General features: G+C 46.3%; 1 protein-coding gene across 1 annotated transcript in view; it reads left to right on the top strand.

Annotated features, from left to right (window-relative positions):
• DZANK1 (double zinc ribbon and ankyrin repeat domains 1) overlaps nt 1-21797 on the top strand; it is a 1028117-nt gene that overhangs the window by 784946 nt on the left and 221374 nt on the right. The window contains exon 16 of the mRNA XM_085611767.1: nt 13274-13364. Within this exon, the coding sequence (XP_085467893.1) occupies nt 13274-13364 (91 nt within the window). The remainder of the gene's footprint in view (nt 1-13273; nt 13365-21797) is intronic.

The raw sequence follows: 21797 nt of genomic DNA, 5'->3' as shown, positions 1-21797 counted from the left end.
CTCCTGGCCACCCTAAGATGCCTATAAGAAGTGAGGCAATTGCTGTCGTGGCTAATCGGAAAAGAAGAGGGACAAATACTGTGGAACAAATAGGATTGAAGATGGAAGTGCAGTAGCTGACAATCTTGCCCAAACGTTTGCTCCTTTCTATGAGTACTTAAACTGAGATACTGGGAGAGGAGAGAGATAAGCAGGAAAGGAGGTACTTTCGAAACTGTAGAGCATTTAAACCACAAATCTCATGGAGGAACATAAAAACAGTTTAGACGAAACGATCACCATTAAGGAAGTGAGAGAGGCTCTCTGTCAGCTTCAGATGGGTAGTGTCTCAGGGCCCGTAGCCTTCCAGTGGAACTGTTTGAACACCTCTCATCATTAGTGGGGACTCACATGCTGAATATGTTTAAGGAAGCAAAAGTGGCAGGCAGACTGACTGTCCAAAAACCTCAGGCATGTGTCAACAGCTGTAATACCTAAAAAGGTAAAACCACTGAAGGTATGCTCAGTTTTCCTCCTGAACATAGAAACAAAAATCCTAGCCAAAATCTCAGCAAATAGGCCTACCTCTGTTATAATGACCCTAATCCATCCAGACCAATCATTGTACCTGGTGCATTTGGGGTCCTTGGGAATGCTATCAAGGGCCCCAAATGTAGGAATGAAGAGGACACCTTCTTCCATACTATTTGGAGCAGTGGACTACACCAGGAGTTTTGGACTAAGATAGTGGGTGAACGGTCCAAGATCTTTTATAAACGCCACAAAGTTGCCAACATGATTAAGGCACAGGGTAATTTATGGGTTATTCGTACAAAGACAATCAGCCGAGCAAGTCGAGTTCAATACAATAGTGATTCATTGAGTCTCTCCAGGTCAATAATAGGAATGATACGGATCACAAGTGCAGCCATTTACCCCATACCTGCTCATGTTTTTGAGGACAGCCTCTGGCTTCGAACACCACCCTCTTCAGTTGAGCACACCAATCAACTCTGCGTCACCACTTTGCAATGGTAGGAGGGATGGGGCTCACCTATTTTGTGGCTATGTCACGTTTGGCAACTAAAAGGGCTGTGTTCAAGAAGGCTTTCTCTGGCCTGGTGCCACCAACACCCTCCAATATCCCCAGGTGTATCAGGTTAGGAGATACAGGGCCCCCCCACCCCAGGTCCTCTGTCAGTTTATTCATCACCGTCACCCAGTATGTTTGTATTAGGGTGCAAGACCAAACCATATGGAGAAAGTCGGCACCAGGGGCTGCGCATCTGGGGCAGGAGGCATCAGGTCTGAGGCCGGCTCTATGCAGGCCCTCGGGGGGTAGGTATGCTGCATGGAGGTAGTTGGTCTGTATCAGCCTCAGTCTGGAGGAGATAGTGAGTTTGTGGGGCGCCATCAGGGCGTCGCACCAGTCCGCATTGTCCAGCGTGCTTACCCAGCCCTCCCATTTGGTTTGTAGAAGACAGAGTGTATCAGAGGAGTTTATTATGAGGGTACAATAGATTTAGGAGACACCGCCACGTCCCAGGTTTCCCATAAGGATCTTCGCTTCAAGTGGGTTGAACTCTGGGAGGAGGTTGGAGTTATGTATGTGGGCATGAAGGACATGTCGGACCTGAAGGTATCTATAGAATTGGGAATTTGCGACTGCAGAGCATTTTTGTAGGTCAGTGACGGGGCGCATGCAGGTCCCTGCCCAGACATCCCCAAGTTGAGAGATCCCTATGGAGTCCCAGGTCCAGAAGCCGATGAACGAGGTCACCTCCCTCAGCCAGATGCCATGCCATAATGGGCTTTGTTTTGTTAGTCCAGCATTACATTGCCTGCGGCACACCAGGCTATGAGTACCACTCTGGTTACAGTGGGCATCTGGGAGGGGAATGGGGCACCATATAGTAATGCCTGCAGAGTTGGGAAGCCCAGGTGATTGAGCTCTAGCTTGTAGGCTGGATCAAACTACCCCCCATTGAACCAGTTGTGCGGTACGAGACGTTAAGAGGCTTGGTGGTAGAGACTAGACATGCTCAATCCGCCCTCATAGGGGCTTAGTTGAAAGTGGGTAAGTGACAGCCACGGTCGCTTGCCTCTCCACAGAAAGGTGCGGGAGTCACCCTGCAGCCCTTGGAATCAGGACCTTGAGATTGGGAGGGGAAAGTTAAGGACAATGTAAAGGAAGCGGGGTAAGATCATCATTTTATAAAGGGCTATGCGGCCCATCGCGTGAAGGGGAAGATTTTGCCACGTGGTCAGGTCTGCTCTAGTTTACGGATCAACTGTTGCAGATTCAGGGCCCAGGTGAGTTCTGGGTGGAGTATCACCCATATGCCCAGGTATTTGAAACTCAGCCTAAAGAAGGGAATGGATGACTACCCATCGAAGCAATCCCTTGACGGGGCCAGGAGAACCAGTAGCGATTTGGCTGGGTTCACTCTGAGACCCGAGGCACGCTCAAAGGTCTCGAGCAGGATGAGGAAGCGCGTGCCGGTCTGCGCCGGGTTGGCTAAATATAGGAGGATGCTGTCGGCATAAAGGACAATGCGGTCCTCGTGATTGGTGTCCTATCACCATCTCTTGTATTTATTTATGGGTTTGTATAGCGCTAGAATCGACTCCAAAGGAGTATCTCTGCGCTTTATAACTGATCACTGCGAATGAGTTGGGCTAGGGGCTCCATTGTTAAGCAATGAGCAGGGGGATAGGAGTTAGTCCTGCCTTGTGCCACATCGGATGGGGAAGGGGTCAGAAAGGACCCTGTTCACTCGTACTTGGGCCAGTGGGTGGGAATAGAGCACTTTGACCATGGCTTGAACATGTGGGCCGAGGCCGACACGAGCAAGTATTTTGTGAAGGTAGTCCCAGTCCACTGTATCAAATGCCTTCTCAAAGTCAACTAAAAGCAAGTCCAGGTCGGAGGGTAAAGGGAGGCGGTGGGTCAGGGCCACCTGCAACTGTCTGATGCAGTGTTGTGTGCTTCTTTGTGGCCTAAAGCCGCATTGCTAGGGGTTGATGAGGGTCTGCAGTACTCTTTTTAGTCTATTAGCCAGGACCGTGGTGAATATTTTAATCTCGTTGAGCAGAGAGATGGGGCGGTAGTGGGCACAGGAGCTAGAAGGGGGCTGCGTTTTGGGAATCACCACGATGGTGGCTGAGTTAAGGTCCTCTGAGAATTAACTTTTCTGACCTACCTCTTCACAAAGCTCGAGAAGGTGAGGGAGCATTAGGTCCCGGTTTTCCACCAGGTATTCCATGTGGAATCCATCTTGGCCTGGTGTCTTCCCAGGTGTCTGCCCTGAGAAGGCATACCCGATTTCTTTCAACGTGATGGGGTCCTCTAGCGAGTGGGAGTCTCCCTGCAGGAGGGAAGCGGGGACGACCGCGTCTGGGAGGTGTTCGCTGGCCGCTTCATCTTTGTCTTGTGGCACAGAGTATAGTTGCTCGTAATAGAGGGCGAAGGCTCGAGCAATGCCCGGCAAGGACTGGTGCACGTGGCCAGCCTCATCCCTGATGTCGGTAACTATTCTGTTGGCCTGGTGGTGGGAGGCGAGCCAGTATAACATTTTCCTGTTTTTATCGCCCCAATCATAAATATTAGCCATGGATGTGTGCTAAAGTTCTTTGGCCGCTACAAGGGGGTGCAGTCGCATGCTTTCTTGTAGAAGGAGTAGTTGGCGGGCAGTGGCTTCTCCTGGGTCGAGGGGAAGGAGGTGTTCCAGATGGATGGCTTGGGCTTCTAATTGAGTGATGAGGGAAAGGGCGTGCGCTCTCTTGACCTAACTAAGCCCCTCACGAAGCCCCAGATGGTGGCTTGGCTGGTGGACCAGAGTGTACTCACCCGGGCCACTGTCCCGGAATTGGTTTGAAAGTAGGATTGAAGTTCTTCTCTTAGTGTGTGGACAAAAATCTGATTCTGCAGATACCATGCATTAATGCACCAGATGGGTCTCTGCATCGTGTGGCGGCTTCCCAGGTCAAGGAGTATGGGCGAGTGGTCTGAGATCCCCCTGGGCAGTATGTTGATGCGGGTCAGCATTTGGCAGTCCAGGGCAGGTAGGAGAGCAAGGTCAATGCGCGAGTGCGTTGGTGTGAGGAGGAGATGTGTGTGTGTATATTTGGAGCGACGGGTGCCAGGATCGCCTGGTGTCACAGAGGCCCCAGGCGAACATCCAGTCTGTGAAAAGTCTGGTTCCAGGATGTCTAGAGGTAGTGGGACCGGGCCAGTCGCGGGCCAGTCTCTGGACAGTGTTAAAGTCCCCATCTAGCATGGTGAGGGCAGTCGGAAGTCGGGCGAGGAACACCGTCCAGTCAACCAGGCAGCACCTCAGGGTGGCCAGGGGGACATAGATAGACTTTAAAACAAAAAGAGAGTAAGGAAAAATAGAAAGGCTGCTTGTCCCATTCCCTGGGTCGTCACTGAATAAACAAATTGGACAAGTCCTTGGTAGGTGTAAAGGTCGTAGTTCGTGACCTGTACCTACGCAGGAGGAGTGTAAACAACTGTTTGTTGTTTAAAGAAACCCCCCACCCACCTACCTGGTAGGTGGCATGCTTCATCATCGGGGTCCAGCTGGATTACCGAGTGTAATCCAGCTGTGCTTCAACGCCTTTCAGGCGACCCCCTAGCCCCGCGAGAACCCTCCATGGAAGACCCTGTTGTAGCTCTTGTGAGAGAGCAAGGGACAGCGCTCACCCTGGACGTGGGTTTCCTGCAGGAGTAGGACTTCTGGGAGGTGGTTGTGGACAATTGTGAACACCACTGAATGCTTGATGCGGTCCAGCAAACCGTTAACATTCCAGGGAAGTCCTGCATGATCGTGAGGCGGGTGCCCGGGAGGCTCCAGAAACGATTTAAGTGGCTGGTCTATGGATGCCTGACTTAATAGAAAGCGTGTTGGTGCATATATGGAAAGAAACATCTTGAACAGTTAATACAGAACAAAACACCCCACCCCCAACTCCCACCCCACCCCATACTTCTACCCCAGAAGCATCTGTCGCCGAAGGAATAAAAACATTTGAATTAACATAGGTTTGCTGTGATAGTTCTACAGCAGGGGTTGCAGAGAACCAAGTAGAAGGCAGGATTTAGAGCGCCAGCTGTTTGAAGATACGGAATGCAAGGTCCGGTTGGAGTAGAAATGTCACCTTGCTGCTGTGTCTTGGTATAGGTCGAGGGGGGGCCCTCACCGCTGCTTCAGAATGCAGGGTCTGCATCTAAGAACTGGCTAAGAACAGGGCTGCCGGACAAGTCTGAGTCCGATTGGGAGGGTATAGTGGGTTTCTGGGAGCGAAACGATGGGTGTGCCACATCTTTGGAGACCGGGATCTTCCTTTCCAAGTAGTCTTTGGATGGGGCACTTGCAGTACGGTGCAGCAGCAAGGAGGAGCCCGGTGGGGAGTCCGAGCGGGCCACACCGCGATGTCTCTGAGAGCAGCAGTGCCGTCCGCTGGGAATTTGCTGGGAGCGTGCGGCTGAGATTGCGTCTTGGGTGGTGGTGGAGGGGGTGTGTTCTTGTAGTTGTCTCTCCTCAGTCAGTTGTTGGACCTCCCTGGTGTAGTCCGGGAATATCATGACTTTACTGCCGCCATGTTGGAGGCCTGGACTGCCCACATTCAGGACCGCATCTTGGTCGCGGAAGTTTCGGATGCGGACAATGATTGGCCGTGGGTGGGCTCTGGGCGGGGGCATCGGACCAGCCAATGATGGGCGCGCTCAATCACAAACCATGGAGATAAACATCCCTCTGGCATCCAGGATCTGTGCCATTTCTCTATGAGGTCTGCCATATATGAGAGTCGTGTCTCTAAAGGATTCCGGAACTCACACGATTCGGATGTTATTTTGCTTTAAGCCGTTTTCTTCATTCTCCCCCGCGCGTGCAGCTCTGCCGTACGGGTCAGTAGTGAGGAAACCTGGGTTTTAAGAGTTGAGACACCTTCTTTGACCGTGGAGATCCGGGTCTCCGTCTCTGCGATCTGAGTTTTTGCGTTGCGTAGGTCTTGACAAAGCAACGCCACGTCCATCTTCACCCCTCCAACTCTGTCATCCACCGCCACTTGGGAGGCTTGGATCACTTGCAGGATGATGGGAAGGTCATTCAGTGTGGCCTCGGCCTTGCTCGTGTCCGCAGTGTCCAAGGCACCGGAGACGGGACCCCTGGAGCAGGTGGTGTAGTGGTCTATTGGCATCTGTGAGGCTGTGGCACATGGGGCTTTGCTCTTCCCCATGGCCGAAGACTCACCCAGCTCCCGGCGTCGGGACCCCTGTAAGGCAGCGCGCCCCTCGTCGCTCCAGGAGGGGGTAGGGATAGCAATGTTGACACCATACCGACCCATGCAGGGTGGTCATAGAGGACTGAGTCTGGGCTGGGGCCTCGAACCTCCACCAGAGACCCCAATCTAGAGCAGGCCTACAGCCCCATGTGCGCCGCTTGTACCTGAGGTCTGCAGGGTCCCACACAGGAGAGTTGGTTACTGCAGCTGGTGTCCCCCAGCAGGAGTGGGGGGGAGGGACCCCTGTCCGTGGCAAAGGATATGGCTGTACCGGGTCACAGGGCAAGGGAAGTTGCCATCATCACCCTGCAGGCCTCTCAGGGTGCCAACCAGGCCCCAGTGTCGACCCTGCACTGATCCGTGTAACGAAGTCAGGCACGGGACCTCAGGATGCCAATTAGGATGTGGTGGAGGTGGCAGACACTAGCTGGCAGTTGCGTTGGGGCGCTGTGAGGGTCTCCGCGCTGACTCTGCACTGGTCTGTGCAAGGATGTCAGGCACGGGACCCCGGGGCATTGGTTGGGTCCCACTCGGGCCTAGAGGAGAATCCCCACCTGTGGCAGCGTGTGGCAGAGTGGCTGCAGCCCAGAGCCACCAGCCGCACAGCAGGCGGTTAAGGGGAATGGTGTGCTGTTGTCTGGTAGGCCACGTGGGCGCGGGGTGGGACCTGGCGTGGACCCCCCTACCAACCTGTGTGGCAGAGTTAGGCGTTGGGCCTCAGGGCATTAGCCAGCCCCCACCCTGGTCATCGAAAAAAAGAAATTGTCCGTTGGTTGAAGCAGGAGGCGCTGCAAGTCCCTGCAGGGGGCCCCAAGGAGGGTGTGAGAAGCACCGCAGTAATCAAGCGGCCGGCTCCACTAGGCCTCAGAGGCTGCTGCTCCACCTCGGCCACGTGTGAAGAGGGCGGGCCCTTCTGGGTTAGTTCAGGCCTGCTAGTGGGGGAGCACACGCCGTATCACTACCTTCCGGTGCGTAGCTGATGTGGCCTCTTGTGACCCGCGTGCCCTCCAGGGACTCCCCCACTGCACTACAGGTCTGATCACGGCCTCCAATATGGCGCAGCGAGCGGGACACTCAGGAGCCACCAGTCACTGCAGGAACGACCAGGGCACTTCCCGCTACAGGTAGGGTGGATTTTAGGGTCAGCACTGGCTGGCATCTCGGATGCTGGCCGAATTGGCTTGGTTCTCGGCGGAGCTCGGGGCTCAAGCGACCGGCATGATGGCCCTCTTGGCCACGCCCTGTCCAAGATCATTAACACAAATATCTAGTTAACAACCAGACTTGTCATACAGGGAGTACTGACAGGCATACACCTGCCTGTACATAAGCGTACTCTGTGTATGACAGGACTAATGGTAGCAAAGAGAGACATTATGGAGGCCTGCTGACACCAACAAAGCCTAATGAAGTGAGGCGGGAAACAGGACTGGGTCATTTTAGAGATGCAGAGAAGGTGAGAGAAGAAACGAGGGGATGCCCTTGGAAGTTTAAGAAAGTATAGGGAATCTGGGGAATCTTACAGATACCCCTTTGGGCTGATAAAGGAGAGAATCCCCTGAGAATAAGTCGAACGGAGTCATAAAACATGCTGGCTCCCCGCTCCCCCTGGCTCCCCGCTCCCCCCCCCCCCCTTCCCAGACGAGAGAGGAGGTAGACTAGCTTGCACCACCAGTAGGAGACAAAGGTCACAGATTTAGGGTTGGGCACATGCCAGCTGTGAATGGCTACCACATTGCCTGAAACGTCTGCTTGTGTTTCTGAAGTTGTATTCTCTTTTTTGATAGCTATGAAACCAATAAAAAGAATGCTCAAAGAAAACAAAAACTATTATAGGGAGGGTGAACGTTCTTAAAATGATAATGTTCCCCAAGGTGTTCTACTTATTTAGGTCACTCCTGGTGGAAATAGAAGGATCTATAATTAAAACGCTAGACTCAACATTTAATAGATTTATCTGGCAATATGGCAAGGTTAGGAGATCTCTTAAATTTCTTACTCTACCACAAGAACGGGGCGGGTGGGCGGCTCCTAACTTAACCTTTTACCACTGGGCTGCTCTGCTACAACGAATGAATATACTTTTTTTTGAAAAATATGTCAATAATGTACAGGATAAAGAGCTCCCAACAATTTACGAACTGGCACTAGGGGAAGAGGCAAAGGCATTATTTATACGTAAAGTAGAACCAAGCTATTATAAGAAAGTACGATTTAAGATTATTCTCAGTGCTTGGAAAAATTGGGTCAGAATACAAAAACACATGAACATGGAGAAGATAACCAAATACACACCTATCTGGAAGTCAATTTTGTCTTCCCCTGTGTATTATGATGCAATAGCTAAACAGTGGGAACAACTAGGATTACGGACGTTGGGGGATATTCAGCTAAACGAACAAGTTGGAATCTCGGACGGACATTACCTTAAATACTTACAAATTAAGGGGGTGGTTGGTAAATTGAGACCGACGATATCTAATGCTAAAATCGCACTGTTTGAAACCATGGTGAAATCTGCTTGTAAAATTAAACACCTATAGCTTGATGGAGCAAGTTCAAGATGATATAGACAAACCTGAAAGAAAATGGGACAACAAACTAGAGGATGAAGATATTGACATTGATATGACATTACAATTAGGGAAAAAAATGCTCCTATCAGCTAATTTAAAATCACAACATTACAAGACGATCTATAACCTATATTTTACTCTAGCTAAACTATTTCAATGGGGAAAAAGGGAGGACGACAAATGCCCTAGATGTGGGGTAGGACCAGCAGAGGACATCCATATGTTTTATGGGTGCGTATAACTGGATCTGATAAAAACTGAATTGGTAAAGTTTTGGGCAAGGATCCTTGGTAAAACTGTCGAATTAACCCCTACGCTCATGCTGATTGGGTATGATAGCAAGCTAGAACTAGATCGAGCTCAGACCAGCATCATATTCATCTCGGTTACCATAATTAGATTACTTATTGCTACCAGGTGGAAGGATACACTGCCCCCATCTTTTCATGAACTTCTGGCTCGCTTTATAGCGGTCTATAATCTTGAACAGGCTCTGTACACATGTAAGGGATATCAGGTTAGAAAATGGGGCACTAAATGATGGGCTCCCGTAACAAAATGGTTAAAAGGGTAAGGGTAAAGTATGAAAGATTATTATTATTATTTTTTTTTTTATGTGCTTCTATAAATGTTTTGGCTATATTATTGCTTTTCTGTTACTTTCATTATTCATTTGGATTAATTAGCAAGCTTTGACACATTGTAAAGAAGACTTCTTATATGTATTTAAGTGTAATATCTCTCTGAATGCTGATAAATAAAAAAATAAAAAAAGAATGCTCAAAGAAAACAAAAAAGTTATACATTGAAACAAACGTGGGACGATTTTCCAGAACTGATTTTTTACGTTTTTGGTAGACATAGAAAAACACGATATGTCTTTTGTGATATATTTAATGTTCGCAGCCATTGTAGTGTGATTTCTTCATCATAAGTTTATTTTAGTCACAGAGGTAATCTTGCGATTCCTTTTCCAATTGGAAACCTTTTATTGGATTACTTTCTCACTTAAAGGTACAGGACGCATCTGAGAAATTGATTTCACTACTATTCCTATTTAGACATACCTTCTATAACGTCGAGCACTTTTACTTACCCTCGCATAGATGTTGTGTAATGGTGGCAACAAATCAAAGTATGTGGTATCCTCTTCAAAGCCAAGATATTTGTAAGCAGCTGGTGTACGTGTGGATTGTGATATGTATAAATGATTGTTAACAAAAGGCTAATTGTTCTGTGGCCCATCTCCTAAAAACATGCTCTACAAGAGACAAAAGGTAAGCAAGAGGCAAAAGGTACGCTATCACCACTGAAGTGAAGTATCACTTTTGTGAACAAGGGTAGTTCCACCACACAAAGTTCATTCACACTTTGTCGTTGATTTTATTTTTTTTACACTAATTCTTTAGCTAAGTGGAGGGTTATCTTTCAACAGTTATTAGCTTCCTTAGTGCAAGTAATTACGTTTCTCAGTGTCTTGCTGTTTCCCTGTTACCTTCTTTTCTTGCACAGATTATGAATTTTAGTGTTTTTTTCATGATGGGAAAGAAAAGACTACTTTAACTCAACAGTAGTGTATGTCTCAAATGTACATTTGTCAAATTCACAATGCATCTAATTCAGCCTGTCTGCTTTTTTAAAGATGGTTGTAGGTTTACTTTCATGGCTAAAAGGTTTACCCAAATGGCTGCCAGGTACTACAGCTTTAAGCCACTCATTCCTTTCTCATAACTGTGATTGGTTTTTAAGGCACAGAGCTTCTATCTTAAAGCGGAGCATTTTCTTGCAGTTACAAGAGTTTCAGCTATTGGCAATGTGAATAACAATGCCTTTTACATATGTTTTTAAAACAAAAATAAAAGGCATTATTTTTTGCAATGTCAATAGCTCAAACTCGCGTAAATGCGAGACCTATTGCATTGCAAATGCTTGTTTTAACTGAGTCTGTCTCACGTTTCTTTAGTCTCATAGATTAGTTTGTAATACTAGAATGTGCATGCCACACCCTATTTTGGAAGCCTAACACGCCAACCGCTGTCCTCAACCTAGAATAAGACATGACTTGATTTTATAGGCTAGTCGTGCAAGCCTCTTGGCTGATCTGCAGAGATCAGTTGTATCCAAGGGGAATATTCAGGGGATGGGCATAAGGATAAAAGATGCCTGATATCTGACTCCGCCTATCAGACTGAAATTCACCCCTCGTTGTCAATCCCTACTGTAACAGGCATTCACAATCCTGAAATTCACCAATCAGGGCAGACTGACATTAATGAGTCTTGGACTGCCTTTTACTCCTTCTGCCCTGCGCCCATCGTCGCAGACTGCTGTTTTTCAATCCTGATATTCAGCCCTGTAGACATACCTGCATACCCCCCTTCTGGCAGTCGAGATTTATTGTTGCTGACATGCTTATATTTACTCATCCTGACAGGCTAATATTTATCCTTCAAACACTCATTTTGGCCACCATCCACTCCGATTCACCCCTCTTCACATAATGTTGTTTACCTCTATTTAGGTTTGCTTTATTCCCATATGCTGACAGGATCAAAGTCACCCATCCTGACAGAACAGGCTGACAACCACCTCCTGAACGTTCAGTCAACCCGACACAACACTCACGCGTCCTTAATTTTTCAAAACTGACCCATCCCGACTTACTGAAATTCATCCAACATTACCGACTGACAGTCACCAACTTGATAGGCATGACATTCACCCCTCCTCAAAGACGTTTGCCATTCCCCTCTCTTGACCGAATTGCATTTGCCCATTCTTAGCCATTCTCGTAGGCATACATTCACTCCTACTCACAGAACAAGAACATCGTGGTGATCAGTAGTGCAAGTTTCTTTTCCATACATACAAAACAAGCGCAAACTGGACATCAACTGGAAAAGCTTCCCTCACAAAAAGGGACATTAGTGGCGCGACACTCAGAGGACAGATAAAAACATTGGCTTCAGCAGTGCAAGCACGAATGGAGCTGCAGGCCCTGTACCAACAGGAGGAGGCAATGTCGAAGGAGACAAATCGACGGTCGGGGGCAAGGCCGAATAACCAAACTGTGACTGGTGACAGGGCGCAGCCCACGAGCTGTCGGGGTGGGCGACGGGACTTGGTAGAACGAGGCAAGCAGAACACGAGAAGGAATGGGACACAGAACTGGAGGGTGGCAACGCTCCCTCCGGGAACAGAACTGTACATAATTGGGTGCTGAAGGAGACAAGCGGGGTTTAGGGGTGGAAAAGGTGAAGCAGCAGTTCTGGGCATAACGCATAAGCCAGGTAGGGCGTCGAGGTTACAAAGGCACACATAGATACAGTAAAGGGCAAGGCGTAAAAGGGACAGAACTGGATAAGCATTCACGTGGACAGGAACGTGTATCATGCAAAGGCAGGGTACCGGCTAGAACATACCTTAGAGGAAAAGCTTGGGTACAGCATGGTGTTTGTAAGAGCAGAACAAAGGATGCACGGTGATGGATGCACCCGGGTTGTGCAGGTAATTACCAGGGCAGAAGAGGACACCAAAGAGAGGGCAGGACAGGTCACAGGATGAAGAGGGAGCAGAACGGGGCACACACTGAGCAAGATTGTGGGAGCACGTGAGAAGACAGGGTGCGAAACACAAGGCTGGACCGATAGCACTACGGAACCAGGATGACTCGTAAGAGATGGCAGGGTTTAGGGACACCAATGCACCGAGTAGAAGGCACCAGAGGCCTCCAGCTTGACGCCGAAACGTAAAAAATGAAATGGATCCAAAACAAACATGCCCGCGAGTGGTGCGCGCGCGCCACTGCGAGACATGTGCTTTCAATTATTGAGCCTGTGTCTTGGCACGATAATTGAAACCACATGGCAGCGGTGCTCGTAAGAGACACCAATAGGCCATGGGCAGAGCAATGCACCTGCCTTTGGCCAATTGCATGCTGTCTTTAATAAAAAGATGCACGCAAAGGCCAATAGCCTGTGCCAAAAGGAAAAGCACACGCACGAGCGTGTGCGATTCCTAGGTCAGTTTCTAAACCCCCTACAAGAGGTCTCTCGCTGCGCAAGCAGTGCTACGCACTGCAACGCTGGGCGTGAGACCTAAAAATTTTACACTTCACAAGTGCCCGGGGATCCTCCAAATGCATGCAAGTATTTGAAAGCTTTTGGAGTGAGAAAGATAGCCGGCAATGCATTGTTATACAATGCACGTTATTTACCATCTTTTCTGTGTCTTTTATTATAAATGTTCTTGATTGTTTGCACTTTTTTCCACTGGAGGCACTTTACAGTTGCTGAAAGGTTTCACGTGTTGAGTAAGGCATGATAAAACTCATACAATAAATATTAATCAGATTTATCTCAACTCTTGAACTTGAAGTTGTGTCAGGGTTGTTCAATTCATATTTCACCTATGAATATTTTTTTGTGCAGAATGTAGTGACGGGCAAGCCAATGAAACTTACAGATGATCACTTCCTGAGCACTGTGACTGAAGGACGGTATGAGAGTCAGTCCAGTTTGGGTATGTTTGCCATTGGTGATTTATTTACTTACTTCAATACTTACTTTCATCACAAGAGGACACTTTGTTTAGCATAGAAACAAACACATATTAAATAAACAATACATGTTGCATCATCCTAAAATATTGAGAGTTTCAATTGTTCCACCTGCATTGTTTATGTTTAATAGCTTAATGAAATACAATTTGAAATGTGCTGGGATTTCATAATAATTATCGTATTACATGAAGTACATTAAATGTTTTTTATCCCCGTATTTTAAAAAACTAAAACCTCTTAGCCTGGAACTTGCATTTTCAGTGATTTTGTCCCTGGATGACGATGAACTTGTCTTTCGCGTGAGCTCTTTTCTAAAAACTGTGGTTCGTGCCCGCTTAACAATGTCCTAAAGTAATATGGTTTACTCCTCATGTGCAAAACAGCATTTTTATTGTTTAATTGTATGATTTTATAAATGTTTTGTTTTTCTTCTGTACTTTTATGGATTGTAATGATCCGAATAAAGTTTTCATTGATTGATTGATTGATTGAATAATTATCGTAATTTTTACATTTCTGAATTCACCAGAGACCATGAAACAACAAACCACTTACTAATTTTTGATTTGTTTTTATTTGTTGCAAGTAAGTATTTGTATGTTCTAAGTTTGAGGACTTATAAACAACACGCATGGTCCTAAAATGTTGACTCTTTCCTCCTTTTTTAACCTTAGCGTCATGTCCTTTTTTATGAGTTTTGCTTATTTGATCTGTTGAGAATAATTGTTACCACCTCTACCACACGACGTTTGCAGTAATTTTAAACTCGATAAATAGACCACATGTAAAGGTGGGATTAATTTGTGAATCTCACTCTAAACCATGGTTCATACACTGCTACACATTCATTCACATTGTTAAATGTGTGTAAAATATTTGAATGAATGCTTTAATTTGTTTATATGTTTAATTCATTACATGGTCTTAATTCTTTTCATTACACTGCAAGTTAGTGTTCTCAGAATGCTGGAACAAAATTACTTGAGATGGGCATTTTTTTATTTTGCTACTGCTGATAGCAAGTCTCAGAGTTAAGTATGTCTTTTCTGGGGTCTATTCATATTACCAATGCACTGAAAAGTATGACTATCCCACAACAGGCCACAAACTGCTGTTAGACTGCCAACTGTTGTGGTTACGACGTCTCAACTTCCCGCATGCCTGAGAACTGTGGTACCTTGCATGGTCCCGCGGTTCTTGGGGCTTAGAAGATGCCACATGAAGCCAGTAGGGGAAATAGCATTTACAATGTGGGCTTAACCACGACTGCCATTTAAATGCAGGTAGATCAATGCTTGCCTTAACCAAGCATATGCATGGTTAAGGCAGGCCGCGCCCTAAATGCAGAGCGGATGGACAAGGAGGGGAACAGGGACGATTGGGACAGGAAGCACCGGAACACGCCTTGGTAAGTAGGGCTAGGGTTGGGAGGAGTAGGGGTAGTTTTTAGGGTTGGGGGCTGGTTTTAGGGCTCAGTGCAGGGGTCTGAGGTAGGGGCAGTTTTCAGGGCTTGGGGGCCTTTACCACTTGTATACCTTTTACAACAAAGTTAGTTGTTAAGACATGCGTGGTAAAGATGCAGTAGTTGTTAAGACCATATTGTTAAGGCATTCGTGGTTTAGGGAGCCATTGTTCCATCATACAACCAGCCAGTAGCTGCAGGCTGAGAATTTCACTAGCCTTTGGCTGTGTTCCCTCATACTCCTAGGCTCCTAGCTGCTGCCCCTTGCTCCTCTAGCTCAAAAATGGCAATCACCTGTCTGAAGGTTTGCAGCTGCTTTTTAAATTGGGGCAGTTTTGAATTTTTAAGGACACGCTGTATTAATGTTTTGCCAGGTAAGGAAGACTACATTGATTTGTGCTTGCATGGGCAATGTTTATTTTAATAACGTTAAAAATGGGGGGGGGGGGTGATATTGTCTCAAGCCTAAAATCTTTAGAATAGGAACAATCCATCTTTTTCTAGGAACAGAATAAAATTAGTAAAAAAGAAGAATGTGCATTGTAGACTGTTGAGACAAATCTCCGCATGGGCATATGCATGACTGGGAAACTTGTAAGTCTATGAAAAATCCCCAGGCGAAAACGGGTCAGCAACATCCTGTCGTACGCCCCTGTTACATACACGAGATATGGCTGCATGCCACAACGTGACATTAACAATTGACTATCCAGGACCATGGGCTTGACTATTTATTTTTCAAGTCGGATTGTCTCTAGGTGCGTTAGGCAGTCTGCTTTCAGGGTTTTTCTTGAGATTAATATAATGCTATCCGGATTAGCAAAGTATTCGGGATGCCAGATATCTGACTTAAAATTTTAATATAGTTTAACCAGGGAATACAGGATACCATATAGAGCTTCAAACAGTTGTTTATAATATCCCGGTTGAGACTGGTGTGTGCTGTTGGCTATATTTTGTGCCATAATAGAATCGGTTGAATCTTAATTAAGTCAGATATGTATGGTATCCCAAGCTCTGCATGGAAAATTTAGGTAGCAGTGTTATTGGGGACTGCCAATACATATCTCACAAAGACATTCTCAATTAATTGCAGGGGCTGGGAGTCAGCATAGCCCCAGATGCCCGCACCGTTCATGGCAGTTGAGACACACTTAGCTTTGTAAATTTAGAAAATAGCATTTTCCTAAATGAAACAGCATGTGTCCAGGTCCCTCTCTGATCAAAATGAATACCCAGGTAGGGAAATCTGCTAATGCACTCAATCTTGATATTATTAATAAAAATGTTGCAGCATTTAACACTGTTCCACATTTCATAATAAACGTTTTTGATGTGTTTACTTGCAGACCCAAATTTTTCATAAATGTAGCAAAACCGGTCGCTACTCTTTGTAACCCTAATTGGGTATGTGACATTAAAACAGCGTCATCTGCATACAATAATGCAGGAATTGGGTGCTTATCAATGAGTGGCAAATTCTGGCATTGGCTGACTAAAACTTGGCTGAGACCATTGAAATATAAGGTAAAAAGAAAAGGAGCAAGGACACATCTTTGTCTCACCCCTTTACTTATTGGAAATTTAACAGTGCACTCTCCCATGGTTCCATTACGGACCATAGAATAAGTGTCTTGGTATAGCTGCCTCATGAAGTTTATGAGTGGTATTTCCACTCCCATATCCTCAAGAATGCTCCAGAGTTTGTCATGTCTAATTGTCAAACGCGGAGCTAAGGTCCATGAGGCCAAGAATAACTTCCCATGCTTGGCCCGCGTGTATTTACCCGTCAATAAATGTAGGTTTAGACCCTGTTATATCATGCCTAAGCACTGGCGGAAGCCATATTGTAGCTCAGAAATCACGCCAGCGTCTTCTGCCCATGACTGCGTTCTATTGAATATAACATGGCCTGTTACTTTGAGAAGGGAATCTAAAAGAGAAATTGGTCGATAGCATGTAGGGCTATTGCGGTAGCCCTTTTTTAAAAATTGGGACCAAGATCGATTCAGACCAGGATAGAATGAAGCCATCATGGTGGCATGCTATCAAAACCTGGGTTGGTAAAGGGACCCAAAGAGATAGATTTGATTTTTACAGATCGATGGGAGCTCCATCCGGACCAGGAACTTTACCTCCTCCACTAGCGTTTATAGCACAGGTCACGTCATCTAATGTAAGGTGAACATCTAATGGAAAGAGATTAGGTCGTTCTAACTCTTGGGGGGTGTCTCGATGCAGCCGAAAATACTGCCTACTCTTCGTCATTGTACAGTGCAGTGAAGTGATCCACCCATTGGTCCTCACTAATGGTAAACTCTATTGATGGTAAATACCTCGGTGCCAGAAAAGGCGCGAGGACTGCCTTCCAAAAGCTTGTATTGCTTCTAAGTAAAGAGGCTTCATGCTGGGCCGCCATGATTCATCTCTCAGGGCATCCTTACGTTCTTTTAACGGACATCTGCATGCCCTTCTGGCCATTTTAATTTCCAAATGTTTTCTGTCTGGTTTATGCAGGGCTACTTTCAGATCTGTATGGGCTTTTGTACATTTAGAGTCGAACCATCCCTGCTTCTTGACGTGGCATTTTTATTTTCCACGAATAAACTCCTCTTGACTTCTTAAGTAATTAGTCTGAAAGAATTCAAGACTTCGGCATCAGAAGCAGGCTCAATAAGACAGACTAAAAGATCTGACTTACATTTGGTTGAAAGTGACTGAGTCCACTATCAAATTTCGGACTCCTGGTTTTCCTCAACCCTCTGAAGTCTTCATCCAGCAAGGAAGTTTTTATGCCTTCACTTTTTACTCCTGATAAGGTGGTATCTTTTCAAGGGCATTTGCTCAATGAGGGTGTGACAGAGAGATCATTCACAGACTTGACTGATGTGACACAGATGCCCATAAATTGACGTCACAGGTGTTCACTTCAGAGATGTGATTCATTGTGGGGATGGCTTCTTTGTTGTGTAGGGGCTCAGTTTAAACCTGTTGCCATGCCACCCAATTATTAACTGCCCAAGGACAGGCCCCAACTGGGACCTCTTCAAGGCTGTTTCCTGTCTAGTCATAGAGAATCTGGTGGTATCTGTGTATATGTCAAAACAAAATCTGATGGAACAAATGACCTCCAATGATAAGGGATGTGTGATCCTTTGGAATCTAAGTTTGAGGAACAAGCATAGCTAGTATAAAGATGCCCTCTTTAGAACTACTGCAATTAAAGCACAGTCCAGCAAAAAATAGCCATTGGTTTTGTTGTAGGGTTTAGAAACATCAGGGTGCTGATACCATCTAAGTCAGGTACTATCAATAGATAGTCTGGCAAGGGAAGTGGAATAGGCCAGGAGCCTTGCCAAAGGAGGAAGTCTACCTTAGTTGGGTCAAAGATTAGGATGCTTTGCATGTGGTAATGTCGATGCATGAAGCAGGCTGTTTGAGTAGTTTAGCAAGGTCCATATTGTCAAGCTGAGTTGCCTTCAGGGTGAGAATAGGAACCACCACTGTCAGGATGGTTTGAAAGACACCAAGAGGTTTCAAAATGTCTAAAAGTCAGTGGTAGAGCTCAAAATACAGGATTCTGAAGATTATTTTTCAACAAGAATTGTAAAAGTCATCCAGAGGTCCTGTATGTAATGGACAAAGTTTCAAATTATTTGATTACCAAAGGAAAGAATGGCTGGAGGTCGAAAAGTTGTGCAGAGCCTTGTGGTACAATATGGGAGGCTTAGTGAATGTTTGACCTGGCACTTTGTGCAGGGTTGTTTCCAAACATTTTGCCTTCCTCCTTTATTTTTTCTGACCTGTTTTTTTTGCCTTTAGGACTCTGGACACTTTACTACTGCTGTTCAGCTCTAAAGTGAATGTGCTCTCTCCTGTAAAACGTTATATGATTGGTCTACACCTGTTTAGAATATTTAAAGTACCTCTAAGTACCTTTTACAGTGGTATCCTACATACCCAGGGCCTGTAAATGTAATGCTATTAGTGGGCCTGCAGCGCTGCTTACGCCACACACAGAAGTAGCCTTTCAAACCCTGTCTCAGTCCTCTGCCACTGTAGGGCCTGCATGCGCAGTTTACTGCCACAATAACTTGGCAGTTAAAGTTACTTGCCAAGCCTGAAACCCCCCTTTTACTACATATAGGTCACCCCGAAGGTAGGCCCTAGGTAGCCCTATAGGCAGGGTGCTGTGTAGGTAAAAGGTAGGACATGTGCCTTTGTTGTGTGTCATGTCTTGGTAGTGACAAACAGCCTATTTGGTTTCTCATTACTGTGAGGATGCTCCTCTCATAGGTTTCCATTGGGAATTCCCTCATTATGTTTTTCAATGGTAATTTCTGATCTGAAAGGAGTAGCCTTTCCATGGTTGGTATTTGGAATAGTGGTTATAAATTATGCGTATTGATGAAAGCAGATTTTGTATTATTATTTTAGAAATGCCACCTTTAGAAGTGGGCATTTATATGTGCTTATGACTCTTTGTTCATTTCAGCCTGACTCCGATCAACATCTGGTTTAGACTGACAGGGGCCTGTTTTTGCATTCACTCTAGACAGTTACAAAAGGAGCTGAGGTGTGCCTCCCATATCCTGATGGGTCTTTCTGAGCTAGAGTGGTGGGATGAGTTTTCACCTGCACCTGAATTGGGCTGCACCTGCCGTTCACAATGCTGTCTCCCCCCTGTAGTGTGTCTGGAGCCAGGGCTGGGATTGAAGTGAGGTGTTGCGCACTTCTAAAGTTTGTTTGAAGTTACTTCCAGATCAAAGACATTTTAAGTATAAGGACAGGGTTCTGACCCCATGTTTTTAGACACTGCTTGCAACTTGTAACCAGACGCTGCTGGCTGTACATACTGCACCAGAGGATTGCTGTGCTGCCAGGAAAACCACCACTTGCACTTTGCTTTGTGGTGCTGACCTGCTGGAAGGACTGCCTTTTGCCTGCAAAGAAAACTGATGTGCTGGTCTGCCTACCTACTCCCTGCTTGTGCCCTTGATTATTCTCCAAGGTGTGCTGGTATGTCCCTTGTCCCTGGTAGTACAGTGTGTGGTGAGCGCTGATGTAGGCTCTTGTGTTTCCCTCATTCTGTGCTGGTAGGATACCTGGAGCGCTGTGTATTGCTCCTGTGTTTCTTGGTAAAGTTAGCGCGAGGTGAGCGCTGTTACTTGCTCCCCGAGAGCATCCTGGTACTTACTTTGACTGCACCCCTCCTCCTTCTGTCCGAAAGGGGGAGTGTGACATGCAGTGCCTGGGGAAGAAAGGAATACCCAGTTGCCCCAATGCTTCTGTTGCCGAACCTGTGACTGGCTGTCTAAAATCCCCATACAGCAGGGTCCCTCCTGCGGGGAAGCTGCCGTAGTGGAGGCACGAGGTCACCATAACCCAGTTGGCCGCATACTGGGCAGAGGAACCCAAATCGGCCCCGGAGGAGTTGTAGGGTTGTCCAGCGCTTCCTTTGCGGACAGCTGTGTACTCCCATAGGGAGGAGCTCGGCCAAGCATAGAGATCTCCACTCCATGGTGGCCTGAGGGTGCCGGCGCATGGCCAAGTCTTTTCCACCACTACATTGCCCCCTCTTCTCTAAGGCCAAAAAATACGGTCTGTTGAACAGCTGCACCGCACGCTTGTGGGAAGCTGCATTTGGGCACACTAGGAGTGAATGGCAGCGAGGCCTCTTGCTGCTGAGTTTGTGCCTTTCCCCCACCACTCCATTTCACATACCTGGGGCACCGTTACTTGATTGTCAGGATGGAGTAGAACCTTGACAGAGGCCCCAGATTCCCTGTGATAATTCACCACAAGTATCCATGTGTTGATTACGGTATAACGTTTAAAAAGAGTGCAGCAGCACTGTCATATGTTTCTGCAGCATTTTATACCCTGATATTGGGATAGGTCGTTTTATATCCTAAACTGGTTAGGATAATGAGGACAATATCATGTGTCTGCATGAATATGTGCAGTAACGTGGTCTTTCATGATGTTTTAGTAACATAGGGTAATTTATGTAACTTGTCCTAAACTGCTTCATATTCATGCCCTGATGTGAAGATGTATGTTGTTTTATGCCCTGTAATGACAGGATAAGGAGTATCATTTCAGGATCTGCATATTACATACAATGATGGTGTTTTTATGACGTGTGCACACGTGGTGTGGTGTATCTATTGTGGTATTGGTGTGTGTGTGTTGTGCAAACGCTTTAAACATTGCTCCTGATTGCTCTGCCAAGCTACCAAGGGGGTGAGCAGGGCTTATCTTGAGTGTGTAACTCCCTTACCCTGACTAGAGTGGTGGGTTTTGCCTGGCTTAGGTGCATACGCTAGCCAATTAGAAACCCCATTTCCAACAATGTGGAAGACAATGAGTGGCTAAAGACGTTTAACCTTATTGTTGAGATTTTAATTTGACGTATGAGGGCAAATTTGTTGCCTAGATTTATGATAATTATGTATGTTGTGCTAGAGGACAAATGTTTAGTAAATTCAGTATGCCTCTTGTAGTGTTTTGTTGGGTTTGCTTCAGATATCTTGGATAAAAAGAAAGCCTTTTTGGCTGACATGTGGCATTTCTATTAGTATTGGAGATGGCTTAGGTATGTGTTTATGTCTTTGGGAGGATATGCCCCTCCTCATTTCGTCAGAGCCCAGCGTTACTTTGTTTTGTAGGGTGTAATTATTTTACTGAGGAAGACTTGTGGCCGGTTGTGATGGTCTTGAGTCGCTGGAGTGGATCAAAAACACCAAATACAAGCCAGGCATAACATGAGTCAATTGGAAGGGGGTGGCTAATATTTTTGAGAGTAGGGCCTTAAAGTAATAATCAGGTTTTGAAGGATTAGATGTTTCCAGGGCACTAACTTAATTAACAGTCTGAAGATAGAATAAAAGAGTTGAGGTTTACCCGGATGGCAGAGTCTTCAAGCAAG

This window comes from Triturus cristatus, chromosome 6 (assembly GCF_964204655.1).
Source record: "Triturus cristatus chromosome 6, aTriCri1.1, whole genome shotgun sequence".
NCBI classification, from domain to species: Eukaryota; Metazoa; Chordata; class Amphibia; order Caudata; family Salamandridae; genus Triturus; species Triturus cristatus.
Note: the sequence above shows the minus strand (reverse complement) of the source record. Positions and strands in the feature narration are given on the sequence as shown.